This window comes from Parambassis ranga, chromosome 2, assembly GCF_900634625.1.
Source record: "Parambassis ranga chromosome 2, fParRan2.1, whole genome shotgun sequence".
Classification (NCBI taxonomy): domain Eukaryota; kingdom Metazoa; phylum Chordata; class Actinopteri; family Ambassidae; genus Parambassis; species Parambassis ranga.
This window is the reverse complement of record NC_041023.1, coordinates 24739772-24760984: the sequence shown is the minus strand read 5'-3', so window position 1 is coordinate 24760984 and position 21213 is coordinate 24739772. Positions and strand designations below refer to the sequence as shown.

General features: G+C 44.5%; 1 protein-coding gene across 3 annotated transcripts; it reads left to right on the top strand.

Moving 5' to 3' along the window:
* The first annotated feature begins 1713 nt into the window (after nt 1-1713).
* srgap1b (SLIT-ROBO Rho GTPase activating protein 1b) lies at nt 1714-20925 on the top strand. Of its 3 annotated transcripts, XM_028432862.1 has the most exons (24): nt 1714-1841; nt 7422-7617; nt 7727-7781; nt 7865-7972; nt 9595-9657; nt 9757-9954; nt 10185-10313; nt 10397-10618; nt 10796-10897; nt 12136-12333; nt 12524-12608; nt 12688-12715; nt 12817-12850; nt 13591-13651; nt 13762-13839; nt 13924-14058; nt 15769-15874; nt 16746-16970; nt 17270-17349; nt 17714-17894; nt 18832-18963; nt 19344-19677; nt 19857-19993; nt 20093-20925. In XM_028432862.1, exons 1-24 carry the CDS (start codon nt 1775-1777, stop codon nt 20316-20318), a joined length of 3180 nt encoding a protein of 1059 aa, XP_028288663.1. In that variant the 5' UTR covers nt 1714-1774; the 3' UTR covers nt 20319-20925. The 3 variants fall into 3 exon arrangements, with proteins under 3 accessions (XP_028288663.1, XP_028288655.1, XP_028288646.1); XM_028432854.1 differs by having other exon boundaries at nt 19857-20925; XM_028432845.1 differs by having other exon boundaries at nt 17714-17915; nt 19857-20925.
* The last annotated feature ends 288 nt before the right edge of the window (nt 20926-21213 follow it).

The following is a 21213-nucleotide window of genomic DNA, read 5'->3' as shown; positions in this document are numbered from 1 at the left end:
AAATGAACATTCAATGCACGAGCAACAGATCTGGTTGACATTCCTGCTGTCAGCATGCCAATTGCACGCTCCCTCAATGCTTGTGGCATCTGTGGCATTTTGCTGTGAGACAAAACTGCACATTTCAGGGTGGCCTTTTATTGTGGGCAGTTTGAGGTACACCTGTGCACTAATCATGATGTCAGATCAGCATCTTGATGTGGCACACCTGTGAGGTGGGATGGATTATCTCAGCAAAGCAGAAGTGCTCACTATCACACATTTAGACAGATTTGTGAACAATGTTTGAGAGGAATGGTAATATTGTGTATCTGGAATGAAGTTTAGATCTTCAAGTCCATCTCATGAAACATGGGAGCAAAAACAAAAGTGTTGCGTTTATATTTTTGTTGAGTGTATATTGAACTTTTAACAATTAGAATTGAGGAAGAGAAGGTCACTGAACACACTGCTCTCCATCATGGACAATCCATCCCACCCTTGTATAAAGACTGTTTTTATTTATTTATTCAGATTATTAATATATACTTCATATAGACATACTGTGGATGTACTTGCACAGATCCTATTGCACATATAATTGTATCCTTATAATATATAATATATATAATATATATAATATATTTTATATTTTTATATGGCTGGAATTACTAAGACCTGCTTTAACTCTAATTTCTTTATTTTTGACTTAATATATTTTGAGTATATCTGTTCTATTGTGTCCTGCTGTAATATAACAATTTCCCTCTGTGGGATCGATAAAGTATGTCTGTCTGTCTGTCCGTCTGTCTATATCTATCTATTGTGATGCAGCACACTATCAATGCAGCCATTAGGTGGAGACAAACAGCCATGAGCGTGAAGCCATTCATTTAAAATGATGTGCAGGTTCAGTCTGCTTGTAATGCAGACGGAGGCATCTTTACTCTCTCTCACTCTCTCTCTCTCTCTCTCTCTCTCTCTCTCGCGCGCGCGCGCGCGCGCGCACACACACACACACACACACAGCATGGTTTAGTGCTTGTTACTTTTCCTCTTACAAAAAAACAAATTAATATTTATTTAATTATTTATTTATCTATTCATATATTTACAATTTCCGGTGTCTCTGCCTCTGTCTGTGACTCACTGGCAGCATCAGCTATCACTCGTACATGTAGCCCCGCCCCCCGCGCGGACACACCCATTTCCTCACCGGCATTTTATTTTTTATTTTTTTATTTATTGGCATTTCCAGCACGCGCGGACGTCTGGTGAAAGAGCAGCGCGCGCTGCGTGTGGGTCTGTGTGTGTTTGTGAGGAAGGTTACGGCGGGGTGAAGCTAACATCAAACACCTTCAGCCTGCTGTGTGAGTGTGTGTGTGTGTCTGCATTAGTGTGTGTGCATGTGTGGTCCCGTTTGCACCTAGTGGGCGTGTGCCCGCGCCTCCCTCCCTGCAGACCGGTGCATGTGTGCGCGCACGGGTGTGATTGCATGTTTGGCACGAGGTGAAACGGCACCTTTTTTGGGGGGTCCTCGCGGCGGCGGCAGCGGTCACGAGTGGGTAATTTCTCAGTGAGTGTGCGTGGTTTTTTTTTCTCCCCTCCTCTTCCTCCTCCTCCTCCTCCTCAGCGTGGAGGTGCGGGGCCACTACTGTCTGTGTTGTTGCGGCACTGGATGGATATAACGAGCATGTTTGCGGGTGAAGCCTCCGGCGGGAAATAGAAGCGGGATTATTTTCATCTTCTCCTTTTTTTAATCTACCTGCCGATCAGTCACCTTCTCTGTGACGACATGTCAAACTCTAACAAAAGCAAGAAGGACAAAGAAATCCTCGCGGAGTACGAGAGCCAGGTGAAAGGTAAGCTCATCCATTCCTCTGAATGCCAGTCACACCCACACACACACACACACACACACACACACACACACCTGTCACGCCACTGAATCCAGTGTATGTGTGTGTGAGAGCTGACACCTCACCATGAGACGTCAGGATTTCTGGGTTCATCCTGAGTGCTGCATGGCGCCTGAGGAAAGAAGATGAGGAGGAGGAGGATGATGATGATAGGTCTGTGTGTGAGTGTATGTAGGGGAGTGTGTGTTGTGCAGAGTGTGTGTTTTACGTCTGGGAGTCGTTCCATTGGTATTCTTCAGAGACTGTGACTGCAGCAGTGTGATAACCTGCTCAGGTGATGACAAACCTCAAATACTGGTTGCCATGACCGCGGGACAACCCTCTGTCATCCTCCAGGCACCATGGCAACCAGCATCCAAGTCCAATGACCTTTCAGGGGAAAAATGGTCAGGTTTTTCCTCTTCACCTCAAAATGTCTGACCTTTAAAAGAGCAATATCAGCTATTTTTTGGCTCCTCACACCTTCTTCACCTCTGAGTTTATTCAGGAACAGCTCCTCTTAGTCCCGCTGTGACACACAATGAGTGATTACATTTATTGGAGTGTGTGTGTGTTTGTTTGCATGTAGCCCTTGCTCTGGCTCCCTGCCAAAACACACACGGGGATGCCCTGCATTGTAATGACCGCCGCTCCTCCTCCTCCTGCTGCTGCTCCTCCAGCCGGCCGGCCCTCTCTGCGCCCCTGTCGCCTCCGAACGTATAGATCCTGTCGTTGTAACTATGTGCCTTCCAAGTCTGCCTTCCTGCTCTGGCTCCTGATTGGTCGACGCAGGAGGTAGTGTGTAATGTATACACAGGAGGAGGTCTCTCTCCGTTTCTCACACAAACTCGTTGAGGTGAGCTTGGCGGAAAGGTAGCAGAGGAGGAGGAAGGGGAGGAGAAGGGGGATTATGCACAGTGCTGACAATACATATTTGGTTGTAGTTGGACTGAGCTGATGTCAGGCTGTCACCTCGCCGCCGCCGCCTCCTCTGGACAATTTAATGAGAAAATGCAAATAAAGAGGAAAAAAGAAAAAGGAGGAGACAGAGTGTTTCCTGCTGCATGCGGTGGCTGCACCTCCTTTTCTGGTGACTTCATATCTGCATACTTGCCACATAGACACACACACACTCACTCTAATGATGAAGTGACTCTACACCGTAAACGCTCTGGAGGGTGTGTGTTTCTTAACGATGATCCAGCAGTATGTTGCCCCTGTGTCCTTGAACCTGGTTGCCATGGAAATGGCCCCAGCATGAGGTTCACACACACACACACACATTCATACAGTAGTTACAGTGCTGCTTTCAAGGACTAAATGTAAAGTGAGAATGGGTCTGAAAAATAACAGTGGGATTTCAGTTTGTCAAAGCGGTTAGCAGGTGACACGTCACTTTGGTGGCTGAATGAATGTGGAGGCGCTGTTTGTGGAGCTTTGTGGTGTCTTCTCACCATCATTGACACGTTCACTTTAGGACATTGTGGTAAAATTTGTGCAGAAATGGTGGAAGTATCCGAAACCTGTATCACTGTGGGGGATCCGGTGTCTCCATCTTAGCCGTGCCTGAGACCACCTAAAGGCCAACTAATTCTGTAAGCTGCTCTGTTGTTGATCCATCAGCTTCCCCCTGCTGCATCACTGCAGTCAACTTTTTAACCAATCAGCATTTGACCTATGTGTAGCATCATCATCATCGATGGGCAACAAGGCGTTCACTACTTTCCTCCACTTTTACCTCAAATCATGCAGCCGATCAGTTTGACTTGAACAGCACTAGTACAGGATGCTGAATGGTCAAGCTGTGGTGGCAACCACCAGGAACATAGATTTAGTTTGATTAGTTAGATTGTAAACAAAGGTGGACGACACGTCACCACTTCCTCCCATCACCTCTCAGAAATGGGCACCACCGTCTTTCTCTGGTGACGCATAACTACTAAGACCTAAATTTAAAATTATTTGCTGGTTTATAGAGCAAAAGAAAATCCATCTTTATCTAAATGAAAGATGAAAGAAAATGGCCGTCTATTAACGTTGTTGGTGGCCCTGTTCCTCCGACACAGGCTCCGCAGAGCTTTCAGGCTGAGTTAGTGCAGAGGATTCCTCTTTTAAACCTCCAGCATGCCTTTCCCTGCATCAGTGCTTTGCCTTGCTGACTGCAGTTCTTCAGATCAAAGACTCTTGTCGTTCGGGGTGGTACGAGGATACACAAGGAGCGTTTCTAAGGAGGAGCGTCTCAGAGATCAAAAGGTAACGCAGGCGGAGGATGTCCTCCTTTCACTCTGCATTGACTGTGATCCAAGCTGAGCTGTTTCATTGACAAAAATCTCACCTCCTCAGTGGAAACCTCCTCCTCTGCTACAGCAAACCTTGTGTTTATCCTCTCTGGACACTCATTCAGATATCTTCATTATTATCATTTTAATTTATTTATTCATTGCTTGTCTCATATATTTGAAGAATACAGTGGTAATCAATGTATAGTCTTTTCCTGAACAGGTTAATTTCTGGAATTTTTCTAATAAACACAATCCTGTAAACTGGATAGTTCATGAGGACGTCTTGGTTTTTGAGAATCTGTATTTAACTCTGTTGGAAGCTCCAGCTGTTGCCATCTTGGCAGCATCTGTGTCCACCATAGTGACCGTGACATCACCCACAGGTTCTTGAAGAGCAGTTTTGAGTCCAACGACCGCCATGTTGGCAGCATCACAGTCCACAGTCGCTTAAACTCCTAAAACAGGCAAAGAGATGGAGTGCGAGTGGAGATAAGGCAGCCACTTGTCACATAAAGTGGTCACACCCATAATTATGGAAAAACCTCAAATATATTAAAATGTTGTTAAAACGTTAACAAACACCCTCAGTTGTTACAAAAATGAATCTGATAAATAGAGCCGAACCAGTTTTTGTACCAGGCTGTGAATATATTTTTATTCCTGCTGTAATGGTGGACATTGTAACATGGAGGTCTGTAGGGATCGACTCACGTTTGGAGCCAGCTGCATGGGGATCAAATGTTACTCAAATGATATTGTCACTGCCTTAAACACATAGTAATTATATTTACAACAAACACTACCCGCTACAGAGGATAAGTAGTTTTCATTATTTTATTTAGTTTTATTTTTTAGATACTGTATTAATCCCAGAGGGAAATTCTTTACGGCTGCTGCCAAGCAGTGTCATACAATGACTAGCAAGGCGCGCCACAGGCTAGGGTGAAGTGTCTTGCCCAAGAACACACAACAGTGACTAGACAACCCTGCTATACCACTGCGCCACTGTTGTCCCCAAATAGTTGCAACTATGTTTGCTTGTATGTCTTTCTCTTTAAAGTCTTCAGACAACATACCACTTCCAAATCCTAACATGCTAACATGTTGATTTTAGCAGTCACAATGTTCACCATTTTGTGAAAAAAAATGTAGGAAATATATGACGCACTGGTTTTTTTTTGGCTGTGTCTCAAATTCAGGTGCTCCATTCTCTAAGCATGCATTTATAGACCGATTACATCACAGCAGCAGCAGCAGAGCAAGCCCACCCCCTTTTCAGAAGGCTGCATCCAATCTGTTCTTTTTCCTGGTAGCAAAGGTCACATCAGCCCAATACACCCATAGATTCACTGCACAGATTACAAACTGAACTTAAATGATAAAATCAACCACAGGTTGCTAGGAGAGACTGTCCGATTTAGCGCTACTGTGACCTTACAGGTCTACAGAGGACAAACCTCCATATGGTCTGTGTCTAGAATCCCCAAGGACGGAAACACAAAGAGAGGGAGCTTCTTCCATGACATGAAATATATAACCTCAGGCAATATTTGCTGTTTTGGTTCAATAATATTGACTACAGACACGATGGATAAATATGGAAGCCAAGCTTTCTGACACCGATACAATGGAGCAGACTGAGACACTGAATCGTCTCATCACCAGTGTCAGACGTTCCAAACACCTCACAGCCTAAAGAATGAATATGAGATCCTTTGCCCGCATAGCTCCTCATGTCTATGGCTAATGAGACCAAGGCATCAACTCCAGTTGGTAGGACTGATTAAACTGCTGAGCACTCCCATCCAAAAGCATCCCTTTGGCCAATCAGCCAATCAGAGATGAGTATTTTCCAATCAGACACAGCAGCACAGCAGACATTCATTTATATGAAAGTGCTGCAGCTTTACACATTCACAGCAACATGAAATGGCAGCCATTTTAAATGAGTGAGCAAACAACGGCAAAATCAACACACATGTACAGCAATACAGTTTTATAGACTTGTTTTCAATAGCGATCTATAAGTGTGTGTAGCAGTCTGTGTGTGTGTTGATGCGGCAGATGCGAGCTCTTGTCTTCACCTTCCTCATCACATGGTTCACACACTGTGTGTGGTTGCCAAGACAACAGGTAGTGGAGTGGATAGAGACCCCAGGGATTGGTGTGTGTCTGTCTGTCTGTGTGTGTGAGAGAGAGAGCAGTGTATTCTGTGCTCGCTCGTTCTCTCTCTGCTGCTGCAGACAGATCGAGCTCTGAAACAGCTCGAGCAGTGAAGCGTGCAGTCAGGCATTACCATGCTGACTGTAGGACGAAATCAAAGTGTGTGTGTGTGTGTGTATACGCCTGTGTGCATGAAGAGTTGCTTATGTACGTGAATTTTTTTTTAATATGGTCACATGTTGACCAGGGTGATTTGTCAGAGGAAAAATGGACAGTCTTCATCAGTAATTATGAAGAAGAAGATTTAACAAACAGGCTAAACTACGGTCAAATCAATAAGAAGATTAACACAATGACCTCAGTGAAGATTAATTTGAATGATCATTGTTCACAGCAACAACAGTAGATATTCTTAAAACTTAGACATTTCAACCTAATCCTGAAAAAGTCCAGATTCTCCTCAAACTATTTGGACATCCGGTGCCAAACAAAATGATGCCATCACAAACTGGAAAAAATGCAGTTCCCTCAGTGGCAACTTGAGGGTGGCTCTGAAAATGAGTCAATCCCCATAGACTGGTTTAAGACATAAAATTTTCTAAATGTAGTTATGTGTGTCTATAACCTGTCTGCCTTCTTTGCTAACATCAGATATTACACAGCTGGCATCTAAATGAGTTAGCCAGGAGGTTTGGGAGTGTTAGCTAACAAACCTCCCCAGGTGTGCTGCTGAGACCCAGTTTCCAACTAACTTTCTCCTCATTGATTTAGCTGAAAAGTGCATTGTTGTGTCGGAATAATAAAGTAACGTTGTGTGTCATGTGACAAATTTATCCAACATCAACAGACTCAGCCCCTCCATCTGCTAAGTGAGGAGACCATGTGACACAGATACAGGAAGTGACTGCTCAGTAAACAGTGTTGTTTCTGATGTGCCTTTAGTAAAGATTGACATTTTAACATTGAAGTCTATGGGGATTGACTCTATTTCAAAGTCTCACCCTCAAGTGGTCACTTCAGGAACTGCAGCGTCTGGTGAACTTTGCCTTTCTCAGCCCTGTAGGCTCACCTATGTTTGTGACGTGTATTTTACGTGCAGATGTGCGAACTCAGCTGGTGGAGCAGCAGCGATGTCTGGAGCAGCAGACAGAAATGCGAGTTCAGCTACTTCAGGACCTGCAGGACTTCTTCAGGAAGAAGGCCGAGATCGAAACCGAATACTCCAGAAACCTGGAGAAGCTGGCTGAGAGGTTCATGGCCAAAACACGCAGCACGAAAGACCATCAGCAATACAAGTAGGACTATCAGTCTAATCCACCATCAGGATTTTAATAACCATAAAGAATCTCAGAAACCAGTGTGTTTTTGCTTCATTTAATGAATCTCTTACTGTGTCTTTTCCAGAAAGGACCAGAACCTTCTCTCCCCAGTTAACTGCTGGTATCTGCTGCTAAACCAGGTCAGTAGAAGTGAATCAACTCACATCACTAAGGCTCCCTTTATAGAATTAAAATTTCGGAGTTAATTCATTGTCTTTTCCAGGTGAGGAGAGAGAGCAAGGACCATGCCACAATCAGCGACCTCTACCTGAACAATGTCATCACCCGCCTCACACACATCAGCGAGGACTCGGCTCGCCTGCTAAAAAGGGTGAGTCAAAGGGACACTTTTAAATCCTGTCTACAGAGCAGAAATATTTATGAACTTGGCCTTGAACCAGACCAGAGAAAAAGGGCGTCCAACTTTCCTCATGGGTCTCAGAAGCTCAGAGAGTTACAAAGTCCTTTTTCGTGTAAATACATCCAATTTACTCATCAAGCAGATTGTTAAGCATGTAGCAAAACAGGCTAATGTTTGTGGACGCTGCAGACAGAGACTCCACCTGGTACCAGGCAGCTCTGCACCGCTGTCCTCGCTGGCTGTGGCGGCCTGTTCCAACCACTTATGCCCAATTCATCTGCACTGTCCTCTATTTGTTCAAATGCTCATATAACAGTCAGTCCAATATCAAGCTGTGATATCCACAACGTAGGGAGGAAATAAGAACTGCTGTTGAGCAGCAGATGATGCAGTTTGGCCTTCTGGTAGTAAATTACTTGTTCAATACAAGACTAAGACTCTTCGGTAGTTGATACAAAAACAAAACTGACGACTTTGACTGATTGTTGTGTGATATTTAATTACACACAGATATTGATCAGCAGCAGTAAAAGATGTTTCCTCCATGCAGTTTGTATGATCAGCGGCAGATGAATAAATGCATCTGACCGCACACAAACAAATGAATTCATAAATGAAACAAACCGTGCTCCGCCGGCTGCCTCTCCGTCTCATGCATTAAACAGCTGAGCAGTTTGGGGAAAGAGTTATGTGGCAGCATTAATATTACATTATGCTAAATGACTGTGGAATCCCAGGATGGATGAATCCCGTTCCCATAGCGCCCACTAAAAAAAAAAAAAAAAGATTGGTGGAGCTCGTCGCCATGGCCACGGGGCCGTCAGCTCTGCCATGGTAGCTCAGGCTGCTCTGTCTCCGCAGAGTTTCTGAGAGGACGCTGTGATGGAGGTCTGACTGTTGGTAGCTGCCGGCCGCTGCTGCACTTTAGTTAGCATGAATAAAAGACGAGCCGGTAGCAAGATTAATAATGAACACGCTGAGCTAAAGTTGGAGGCGGCGGAGAGAGTCTGCGTGTGTGTTTAATTTGTTAAACTCCAGCAGAGCTCAGGGGAATACTGACTTTACTTTTCATTAGAATCAACTCTCCAACTTAAAGAAGCCGTGTGAGAACACCGTAGCAGGATTCCAAGAGGTTCAAAGTACATTTACTCATATACTGCAGTACTGAAAGTGGCTTCATGAATCAGGATTTACAGGTAATGAATTGATATGTGTTCGGACTGCAGCAGAAAAAGATCTGAAAAGCTGCTGGATGACTAATGTATATTTATACACCAAAAAGGATCGATTTGTTTTTGTGTCTTCACTGTTTACTTCATGCTCTGTGGTCACATAGTGCCAATTTCACCCACAGCTGGGAGCCGTTTTCAGAAATAAATAAATAAGATCAATGCATTTACCCTTAATTAATAAGAAATTTTAATTAAATTAATGTAGACAAATGAAAAAATGACATTCTATTTAATGGATTCCTGACATGGTAATGATACTGGGACAATAGCTCACAATTAAATAAATGCCACAAATTGTAATTTTGAATGAGGTAAAGATTTGTTTACTCATGTGAAGGCACATTTATCTTTGTGTTTTAGAGTAAGGAGATCATATGTCAGCTTCAGGAGGATCTCATGAAGCTGCTGAATGAGCTGTACACCGTAAGTGAAAAGAGCAGGAACATGTTTTTTAAACTTGCTACACTTCACCTCACCCTCACCTCTACAACTCTTTGCTGCCAAATTTATGGCATTGCCTAGGTGATGAAGACATATCACATGTACCACGCGGAGATGATCAATGCAGAAACCAAGCTGCGGGAAGCGGAGCGCCAGGAGGGCCGCGTGAAGGGTGTGTCTGGAACGGGCGGCGGGGTAGAGCCTGTGTTCGGTCTGCGGATAGAAGAGCGCCACCAGCGACGCAACGCCGCCCGCAAGATGGAGAAGATGAGAGAGAAGGTTGGTAGATGAACAAAGTGTCATGTGGAGAAGAAAATCCAGCTTAGTTGCTGTTTTGTTGTATTAATTGTTGGAACTTGTGGCCACTAGAGGAAGTACATTTTGGCACTTCCATGTGAGCTTCATGTCTTGGCCCTGGATGTTGCTTATGGTTTCTTATTTGAGGCACAGACAGAATGAATGAGAGTAACAACTACTGTTTTAAACGTGTCTGTTTCTTTCTCTTTTAGAGGAAGGCCAAATACTCAGAAAATAAACTGAAGACTCTGAAAGCCAGAAACGAGTATCTACTGACGCTGGAGGCCACCAATGCCTCCGTGTTCAAATACTACATCCACGACCTGCCCGACATCATAGACGTGAGTCTTTTATTTGCACTTCTTTACGTTTCTCGTACAGTTTCCAACACTCTGAAAGCATTTCCTGCATCTCTGCGTCTCAGTGCTGTGACCTAGGGTACCACTCCAGTCTGAGCCGGGCTATGAGGACCTACCTTTCAGCCGAATTGAGCCTTGAAGCTTCCAGGAGGGCGGGTCTGGAGGTGTTGGAGGGGGCCGTGGAGGGCCTGGACCCCGCCCGGGACCGGCAGCGTCTGCTGGGCCTCTACCCCACTGCCTTCTGCCCGCCGCAGCGCTTCAGCTTCCAGTCCCACATGGGCGACGCAGTCAGTGTGAAAACTTAAAAAACAAAAAAATAATTAACTTTTCAAAATAAAAGACCTACAGTTTTGTTGTGCACAACAAGTTGAGTTAAAAAGGCTACATAAATGAAATGTTACACGTCACAGATATATTTACCTATTGGACAAGTATTTCCTGATTGTTGTTCCACTTCCTGTCAGGTGACCCAAATCGCCTCCCAGCCGCAGGTCCAGGCTGAACTCACCCTCCGCCTCACTCAGCTGCAGACCCGCCTGGCGTCTCTGAAGATCGAGAATGAAGAGGTCAGACACACATACACCAAAGACATCGTCTTACCCAGACAACAATGCACACTTATGTGAGAGATCCTGACTAAACTACTCAAAAAAAAATAGTGACCTCACACGGGGAGGGCGTGCCTTCTTACAGCATGGTGAAGACGTGGGCTCAGTGTCGTCTTGCTGTCCGTGTTCTCAGACAGCACTGACTTACAGAAAAAGAATTTCCTGGTTTAAGCTGAATGATTTTTCTCCTCCTACCATAGCAGTCACCCTGTTATACATTTGTATGCTACAAAAATGATCTTCATTTTGATGAATAGTTTCACCTCCCACAGTCAGGACATCTGCCAGGACGACTCTCTGAAACATTAGCCAAGAACAGGAGTAATTTCTCTCTGTTTTCCTGCACTGAGGTGCTTCTGATAATAAATTCAAAGCTCACAGCTGCATGTGAATCATTTTTCCACCTTCCAGCAGCACTGACCTCACCACGTGGATGGACGACTGACTGAACACCTCAATTAATCTCAGTGTAGCTTCATGGATCAGCAGTTATGAATTAAGGGCGGTGTTTGGTTTTTCCAAAAATGTTTGAGGAGGAGTGTATGTTTAGGAACAGTACATATGCAAAGTGTGTTTGTATTTACAGCAGGGATGGTGGGTGTAAAAGTGTTATTTGTGTATGATAATCAGGGCGTGTTCGTGTGTTGTAAGCTGCTGAGACGTGCAGATGCAGCTCATTAATCCAGACTCCTTGAGCATTTTTATGCCCTTCAGGGTGAGTTAACAGCTGCCCTCTGTGCACAACAACAGCGACGCAGACTCTCAGATGGCCCAACTTTATTTTTAGAGGCTACATCTGCTACATTATCACCCCATTAAAACTGTATAAATTACCATAATTTTGCCCAAAGTTCGTGTCAGAAAAAAGCAAGAATATTTTGATGTATGAAATGAACTTTTTGGCCATTATTGCAGAGTCCATGTGTCACTTAAACAGTTAAATAGCTCAACAACCAGTGGACAAACTGCCAGGGGGGATGAATCCACATTCATTTCCTCCCACAGTTCCAATATTTACAGCAGCTTAAGTAGGTCTCATTTCCTCGATTGGATAAAATATGCTAATCAGAGCATTGTAAGAAGGATTAGGGACAGATAAAACTTCCTGTATCAGAAGAAGAGGCCACAACAACACATCGAATGATCAGTGCTTCCACATGCTTATTGTAATGAAGAGTTTTCTGCCACCCCTCCAGGTGAAGAAGACCTGGGGGGCCACCCTGACCACACTGCAGGATATGACGGTGCTGGACGACTATGATGTCTCCCAAAGTTTCACCCACAGCCCGTCCTCCGAGTCAGTCAAGTCCAGCGTGTCAGACGGTTACTTGAATAAACCAAGTCTGGCCAAGAGACGAGCCAACCAGCAGGAGACAGAGCTTTTCTACTTTAATGTGAGACAACAGCAGCTATATTCAGTTTTATGTGGCACCTTCAAGTTTTGCAGATGGCATTGATAATGCTACGAGAAAGCAAAATGCAAAATGTGCAAAAGAAAAAAGAACATGTTGCACATGCCATTGTAATGTGCAACGGCTACATAAAACAATAACATACTTCGTCTGTCTGTTTATTGATCCTCAGAAATTCCGCGAGTATCTGGAAGGAAGCAATCTCATTTCCAAACTTCAAGCCAAACATGACACACTGAAGAAAGCCTTAGCTGAGGGTAAGACCTACAGACACTCTTAGATTTTCTCATGCAGACATTCTTCTGCCTTTAAAACTCTTTATCCTTTCTGTTGCAGGATACAAAGCTGAACTGCTTACGACAAGGTGAGGTGAAGTGCACATTTTCTCTTCATGTTAATAATACCTGTTAGTTTTCTGTGAAAGCGAGACACTCCTCTTTTCCTCTTTCTATCTGCTCATTACAGTCGTGGGCGGAAGAACTCCCACAGCAAGCATCAGGTAGGGTTTTACTTCGCTCTGCTAGGTTTGTGCTGGAAGCCAGAATTCTTGCTTTTAAATGTAGGCAGTAGAGTTTTGACTGATGTGAACATGACATCATTTCCGAGAGGATGGCACTGCAGCCATTAATGTATGTTTGAGATATTATTGATAGAAAAACTACAGGAATTCAGTATATGGTTTAAAGGCAGTTGTTTGATGCCTTCGTCTGACGTTTTTGGTACCCGGCGCAGGCAGGAGGTGTCATATAAAGCTAGGTGTCATCAGCATATTGATATACATGTGTATAGTTTCCCTTTGTTTAAAGCTTAACAAAGCTACTATTTCCTCAGTTTTGCCTGTCAAAGATCTGACCTCCATCGTACCTAACTCATTTTGTGTGGCTAAACGTAGCTGCTAGCTGTATGAACAACTGCTATTAGCAAAAGAAAACAAACATAGAGCTGGCTAATGCATTGTCATTTATTAGTACAATAAACAGTACATATGTCCTAGGTGCGCAGGTCAGAGCAGAGTTAAAGTAAACGTACCTAAGGTATGGTAGCACTGTCGGTTTTTTGAGTGTCTGGTATGCTGCTTTTCTGACAGGCTGTACCAAACATTTCTGGCAGATTATGTAATCAAATTTTTCTTTTGCTAACATAATTAGCAGATAATTACAAAAGCTAAAACCTCCAAAATGTTCGAGACAAATGACTGTTTGTGAAAGCCCACATGTGCTTGTTACTCTGTGTTTACAGGATTCAACCAAAGCCATACCCTTGCTTGTGGAGAGCTGCATCCGCTACATTAACCTTCATGGTGAGTTTTAGCATTTTACTCTGATTATCTCAGCTGTTACTGTTGGGAAATACACCCTTCATCTCAAATGCTAATGTGTTGAACTGCTGATCTAAAATTACTTCTAACAGGTCTTCAGCATCAAGGCATATTTCGGGTATCAGGATCACAAGTGGAGGTCAATGATATCAAGAACTCATTTGAAAGAGGTGCGAGGATTCACCTGACAATTACACTATGATGCCACTTGATAAGCAGGTGAACTACTAATGTCTCGTCATTCTGTCATCCAGGTAACGACCCACTGATTGACGAAGAGAGCAATCATGACATCAACTCTGTGGCCGGAGTGTTGAAGCTCTACTTCAGGGGTTTGGAGAACCCGCTGTTCCCTAAGGACAGGTTTAATGACCTCATCTCCTGTGTCCGTGAGTACTGTGGTTTTATACTTCTTTCCTTTTTTTACAGCTATTTCAGCAATTTTAATTTAACTCAGTTTGTTGCAAAGCAATAAGAAGTTCAGCACAGTGCTAAAGTTCAGGATGTGACCTGTTTCTAGTATTTGAGCCTTCCTAAAAACTCTAACTATAAAAGTGGATGTTCTCTTGAAAGGCAGCTGGGAGCTGTTTTGACTAAGCTGAGTTTTATAGCCAAGCTAATGGTTTTACCCCTGATGAATAAACTCACTCAGTCAGGATTATTACAATCAATAATTCACAATTAGTCAACCAGAGAGCAAATAAATAAATAAAGCTAACGACAAAGTAATTAGAAATGATTAGCTAGCTGTTTATTAGCTTTTCTGCTGTTTCCACTCAGCAGCTAGAGGTAACCTACAAAGACTGTGCTTCATGTATATCAGCGGTCCCCAACCTTTTTTGCACCACGGACCGGTATCATGTAAAACAATACTTTCACAGACCGGCACAGAAAAAAAAACAAAAAAACAAAGTGCATAAACAGACTCTTACTCTTATGCTTAACTAGTGGGAGCCTTTGAGCTTTCTCAGCAATGAGGCGGTCCCATCTAGGGATAATGGGAGACATGACACCCGAAGTGTGTTTCTTATGTCCAGTCCACTCCGTAATTTTGTTTTGGCCGTCATTAATTGCTTCAGTCGTTCTTGTTCATGTTTTCTTCCATGGCTTGTCTTTTAATGCAGGGTGCTCGGTCTCGCAGTTTTGAAGGCTTCGTTGCCTCATTTGCGAGTCTGTCGCCACATATCACTCAGAGCGGACTTGGTGTGTGAGAATCACCTGTTGCAATAAATCCGTATTTTAAATAGGACTCCTGATATAGTCTTTTAAATGCGGGTTTCTTTTTCTTTGAAGGGGTAGGCTCCTCTTCTTCTGTCTCCTCGTTAGGCCTTTTCCCCTTTCCGAAGAAGCTCTCCAAAGACGTTTGTTTTTTATTCATTTTTTGCTGCTTGTGGGCTTAATTTTGGGGTTCCGTATCCCGTGACCGAGACAAGCGTCTGGGCAGGTGCTTAAAGGCACAGGCAGATGAATCTGATCGATTTATAAATGAAACAGCTGTCAGACTCAGATAATGAATAATATATGTTTTGCTCAGTCTTTCTGTGCGGCCCGGTACCAAATGACCCACGGACCGGTACCGGTCCCCGGCCCGGTGGTTGGGGACCACTGCTGTATACAGACAAAGCATTTTGACATGTATTGTAAGCAGCAAGAAATCTAAATCTAATATTTGTGGTAGCTAAAACACATTTTCATGTGTTTTTGAGTTTTCAGATTTTTCAACTATTGATACTGCTGTCCTAGTTAAAACCAAAGTTCTATAGCCTTTCCAACTGTCTCTAAAACTCAATGTATCCCTTGCTGTGAGTCTTCTGTGCAACCTGGAACATTTGTGCTGCTTCCATCTGCTGCCATGAAGCACAGACTGAAACTCTGTCTATCTTCAACCCACACACACACACACACACACACACATACACACTCTCGCTCTCTCTCCATCTCACTTTCTCCGTCTTTGTCTCTCTTCAGTGTCTCTTTGTCTTTCTGAAATTCATCGCTGCCTCAGCAGCGACGCAGAGCCGTCTGCCTCTCTTTCTGCGGCTGCTGAGTTACAGACACCTCATCAAGTCTCACAATGACTTCATTATGTGTTGCTGCAGGAATAGAGAACCTGTATGAGAGGGCGCAGTGCATCCGTAAGATCCTGCTAGGCGTTCCCAGGGCGACGCTGGTGGTGATGCGCTACCTGTTCGCCTTCCTCAACCAGTGAGTATCCACTCTCACCAGAGCAGGGCCTGCTCTGGTGAGAGAGGCTGATGATTCCTTTGTGTTTTTCCAAAGAGCCCGTGTGGTTTTAAAACTGAGAGGCTTTAAAGCTCTCTCGTGGTGAAGTGCACTCATGAAGCAGCAATAAAATGGAGCTCATTTTGTTTCTGCTGCCTCTCAATAAATATAAATATAGAATGAGCGAACGGCGAGGGATGGAGAGGCAGGAGGTGTGAGCAGGAAGTGTGATGTGCAGGTGTGATGTACTGTACTAGACAAATGTTGATTAGAAACGGTTAAAAATGCATTTAGCTCGCTCTGCTGTTATTAAATCCGTCACAGCGAAAACAGTTTTATTTCTTTCATTGTTTCACTTGCTAGTCAGAGGAAAGCTGCAGTAAAAGGGACGGAACGTGCTGAAGTGTAATGTAAACAACAGCCCGAACATTTTAAGCAATTATTTGATACTCAGACGCCTATTAGACCATTGAAAAAAGCTGGGGGGACATAATAGACAGAAATGTATTTTTGAATGGTTTAATGGCATAAAAGAGAGAGCAGTTTAAGTATTTTCGCCCTAAATTTGGGAAGGATTCCACAACAGAGGCCTCTGTGGACACCTTTTTTTTACATTTAAAAACAAAATGGATAATCTTTTGGATTATTTTCATCAGTTTTAAGCTAAAGAAATGTGAACATGCATTTTGATGAAGACCATTTAGTTAATAGAACTGTGGCTGTTGGATTTACCTCCCTCCCTTTCATTGGTTAATGCAATCATAAATGTATCCTTCATGGTTCTGGTGTTTCCACTGATATCATTTTTAGAGTCGTGTTTCAGTGCTCTGGTTCGGTTCCCTCTCCTTTGCAGCCTTTCACAGTACAGCGATGAGAACATGATGGATGCTGGGAACCTGGCCATCGTGTTTGGCCCGACCCTCCTGCCAACGCCGGACACGCTGGACCAGGTGGCCTGCCAGGCGCATGTAAATGAGGTCATCAAAACGGTCATCCTGCACCATGACAACATCTTCCCTGACACCAAAGAGCTGCCTGGGCCGGTGTATGAGAAGTGCATGACGGGGGATCAGTACTGGTGAGGCTTGTCCCTGAACACCTATCCATGTGTGCAACTCAAACACATGCTGCTAAGGATAATTCTGCTACTTTTAATGGAGCCCAAACCACAAACAAATACACACTAAATACCCAGAAAGCACTGCAGCATGGAGCTCACAGAGTCAGTATAGCAGACCACGATGCCTGCGTTGTGATGAGCAGCCATCTCCCGCTGTGCACACATCCTCCTCTCTTTGTTCCCATATTGAATGGACGTTGTATCAGTCTGCTGCATTGCCTGAGCCTCTCCTCCTCCTCCTCTTCCTCTTCCTGCAGTGAGAGTCCGTTCAGCGAGCCCGGAGCCTTGGAGGAGGCCGAGCCCGACGCCGGCACTGAGACACAGACCAGCGACGAGGGTACGCCTGACCTCTGACCTTCACACACATCGCCCACACTCCCATCCCTTTCCCTCACTCCTGGTGAAGAGTGGTTGCCACAGCAACAGCAGCCATGGAGACACTACCACCTCCCCTCCCTCCCTCCCTCCCTCCCTCATCTCTCCTCTTTCTCTCTCCACAGTGCGCCTGCCCTTCCTTCCTCATCTCATCTCACTCCATCTGAATTAAGACTTTTTAATGCTGGTTTCTGATTGGTCAAGCAGTGGGAGGAACAAAGCCTCAGAGACAGTTGATTGACAAGTTCAGGTTCACCTCCATTTGCCAGTCTGGCTCTCTTATCTTCTCCCTCTCCTCACCCCCTCTCTCTCTGTCTCCCTGGCAGAGGGTGAAGCTGTGGAGGCGGTGGCGAGGTTCGACTATGTGGGCCGGTCAGGCCGCGAGCTCTCTTTCAAGAAGGGAGCGTCCCTGCAGCTTTTCCAGCGCGCCTCCCATGACTGGTGGGAGGGCCGGCACAACGGCAACCACGGCCTGGTACCTCATCAGTACATCGCGGTGAAGGACAGGCGAGTGCACAGCCCCAGATGGTTTGTACACAAATAGTAAAAACAGTCCTCCAACATACTCCAATGTGAATACAAATGTTTACACTAAAATTTACTTTAATTAATTTATTATTATCGGTTTATACTGTATTTGTTATTTGTGCATATTTTAAAAAAAATACAGTAAGGCTTTACTTAATATTAGCTCTATATTTTATTACTTTTTTTTACTTTTTTGTTGATCATAAAATATTGATAAATACATGTCTTTGTATATTTACATGTGTTTTTATTGTTTGAATAATTTTCTTTTCCTTTAGTTTAAAGCAGTATTTAGTTTTTTTTGTTTGCACAGCAATATTTTGTGTAATTGTAGTTATTTGTTTCCATGAAATTTTGAACATTTTACAAATTTTGGTTCATTAGCTAGAATTTTTTTAAAGCGATAATACTATAAACATTTACAGTGGAATAATGTTAATACTTTCTGTTTTGTTTGGTTAGTTTTTTTATTGTAGGTTATTTTTGTTAGTCTCCTTTTAAATATAAAAACTACAAAAAACATTTAATTTAAAAAAAATCCCTTTTTCTCTCCCATTATAAGTTTTTGCACATTTACAATACAATACTGTTGAATGAATATAATGTTATATATGCGTGTCTGTACAGTGCAACAGATTTTCCCTGCAGCTCAGCTGATTTTTAGATTTTTTAAAAACACTTAAAATGTTTTTTTGTTTTGCAAACCCTGAAACAGCAAATGGCCACAGTGAGTTTTGAACAGAAGTGGCCCCTTTGATCCATTGATGAGCTACAGTGATTTGTTGCTAACACACCTTGTTGATTAGCGGACTTATCGGGTTGAAGGAGTTGCTAACTGCAGGCTATCGATCAGATAACTGATGAGTTCAGCTCTCCTGTTCCAGAGTGATTGAGAGTCTGTGCTCTGTGTCTTTAGGACCGAAGCCATGTCTGAAACGCTCAGTCAGAAAGCCGATAGTGATGGAGGAAGCAGCAGCACGGACGACAAGAGGTGCAGGAGCGAGCTGAGCTCCCCGACCGACATCAGACCGCCTGAGAACTACAACAGGTACAACAGGAAGAAGACATTTTCCAGTTTGTTCTCTCGTCTCTAAAAATACCTGTGAAGCTCATAACGCTGTTATCACAGCTGGTTCTCATGTGACCGTCTGCAGGCTGCGACACCTCTCACTTTATTCACAGTCTGCTCACAGTCTAACATGGCAGCTGAGCGATGGGAGCTGCTCTGTGGTGAGATGCAAGAAACATCAGTATTGTCAACAAATTAAAAGATGAAGGTAGTTTTAACAGAAGCACAGGGAACCAATCAGCAAACACCAAACTGAGCATTTAGATGAACAGCGTGTGCATTCTTCAGGTCCACAATAAACTCCATGAACACGATGAAAACATCTGATCTACCTAACCATTCATATTTGCTGTTGACAGCCACCGGAGGAAGAGAACTGATGGTTTGTTCCGCCGGCCGCTCTGCCGTTCCAATGACAACCATGGAAACGGAAGCATGATGGAACGAAGCTCTCCACCAGTGACGGGTCACTTCAGCCCCAGAGAGTTGCTGCTAGGGCGTGGCCAAGGTATGACTCCACCCCTTGACAGCCCTGAGCGACGGCGCCGCTCAGCTGCTGTGACCATGACAGTGAGCCGACACGACTCACTGCGGAGGCCCGAGGACACACCGATCCGGCGCTCCAGCAGCGGACAGCATGGATTCAGCGACTCTCACCGATCCAGAGCACTGGACCCGGACACGCTGGCACAGGTACACGTAAGCTAATTAACTACACAGTAGAAACTGATGTTAGCCACAGGCTGTGCAACTCTAGTCAACTCTATAATTTAGACACTTGTACGTCCAAGTATGATGTTAACATTAACATCTGTGTGGATAAGCAACGAGTCAGAAATCTGTGACTTTGACCCATCCACTTTCTCCTGCAGGACATCGAGGAGACAGTGACAGTGGCTCTGGGTGAGTTAAGGCAGCTGGAGCGGCAGGGCTGCCGGCCTGCCCCCGACGTGGTGCTGGACACTCTGGAGCAGGTGAAGAATGGCCCTATCACCACCTGCTCCTCCGAGTCCCCCAGTCCCCACAGTACCCCTAGCACGCCAGGCACTCCGGGAACCCCTGGCACACCTGGTACTCCCGGGACGCCTGGTACACCTGGAACCCCAAGCCCCCTCAGTCCTCTGAGCCCAATCAGTCCGCTCCCAGGACCCCCGCCGGGACCTCCCAGACCAGCCAACCCATCCCCTGATGCCCTGGGATCCTTCAAGCCTGTGGCAGCTCCCCGTATGGGGGCCCCGCTGCGACCCCCGGCCCTGAGGCCCAAGCCTATGATCCCACCCAAGAGCAGCACCCCGCCTCTGCCCCCACCGCTGGACAAATCCTGCACGATGTGAGCCAAACCAGGCCGACAGAGGCCGAATCAGGCCTACCCAGGCCAAAACTGGGCCAGAAGAGGAGATCAGGGTACTGCTTAGTGTTTATAATCAACATGAGGGTAGAAACAGTAGGAAGGACAAAACGGCTTTTAATGTAGTAATAAAATATAATATATGACCTATGATATGATATGATATGATATGCCATGATATTTATGTGTTGTCAGGTTGGTGTGTACTCTCTTGGTGTGTAGGAGTTTACTTTCTCCATGTATCGAAGCATTTATCAAAGGTTAGCAAAAAGAAGAGAAACAGGAAGTGACGGATCACAGAGAGGAGTGGGGAGTGTAGTTCGGCTCCAGTGAAATGTAGTTTCAGTACCGTGAATGTCGGCTGTACTGCTGTTTCCTCGATTGGCTGCTGATGGAGGAAAAAAAATGGACGACCGTATAATTTATTTTTTTATTTTTCACTCGGTTCAGCTGCTAAAGCTCACTTTCACCTCAAACCACGAAACGCCTCCTGAGGTCGTCAGTGACGCCAGACTCACGTTCTTTAATGATCCAGCTATTTAATGAATGTTTCCAGTATTTTACGACTGTTCAGCCATCCTATTGAATGTTGGGCGAGCTGCAGCGGCGGCGGCTCCTTAAACTTTTTAACAGCCTTCTTGTGTTTTCAAACAGAGTGTGTGACGGTTGAGCTTTTTCTGGGACGATCTGGAAGATTTTGTTCTTGTTTGTGTGTGTGTGTGTGTGTGTTCTGCTTGCCTGCCCTTGTTCTGCTCCCTTAGAAGCACTAGAATAGTGATAGATGATAGATAATTCATGCCTGCCTTGAGTGCCAGAACACACGAGTGCAAGTTGGGCAAACGGTGCAAAAAGCATGCCACTTTTTATGTGTGTGTGTGTGT

What these genes read in the sequence shown, in the direction of transcription:
- srgap1b (XM_028432845.1), top strand. Translation starts at nt 1,775, where the DNA reads ATGTCAAACTCTAACAAAAGCAAGAAGGACAAAGAAATCCTCGCGGAG. An exon ending in GTACGAGAGCCAGGTGAAAG is followed by an intron (nt 1,842 to 7,421) that starts GTAAGCTCATCC and finishes TTTTACGTGCAG; the next exon opens with ATGTGCGAACTCAGCTGGTG. An exon ending in AAAGACCATCAGCAATACAA is followed by an intron (nt 7,618 to 7,726) that starts GTAGGACTATCA and finishes TGTCTTTTCCAG; the next exon opens with AAAGGACCAGAACCTTCTCT.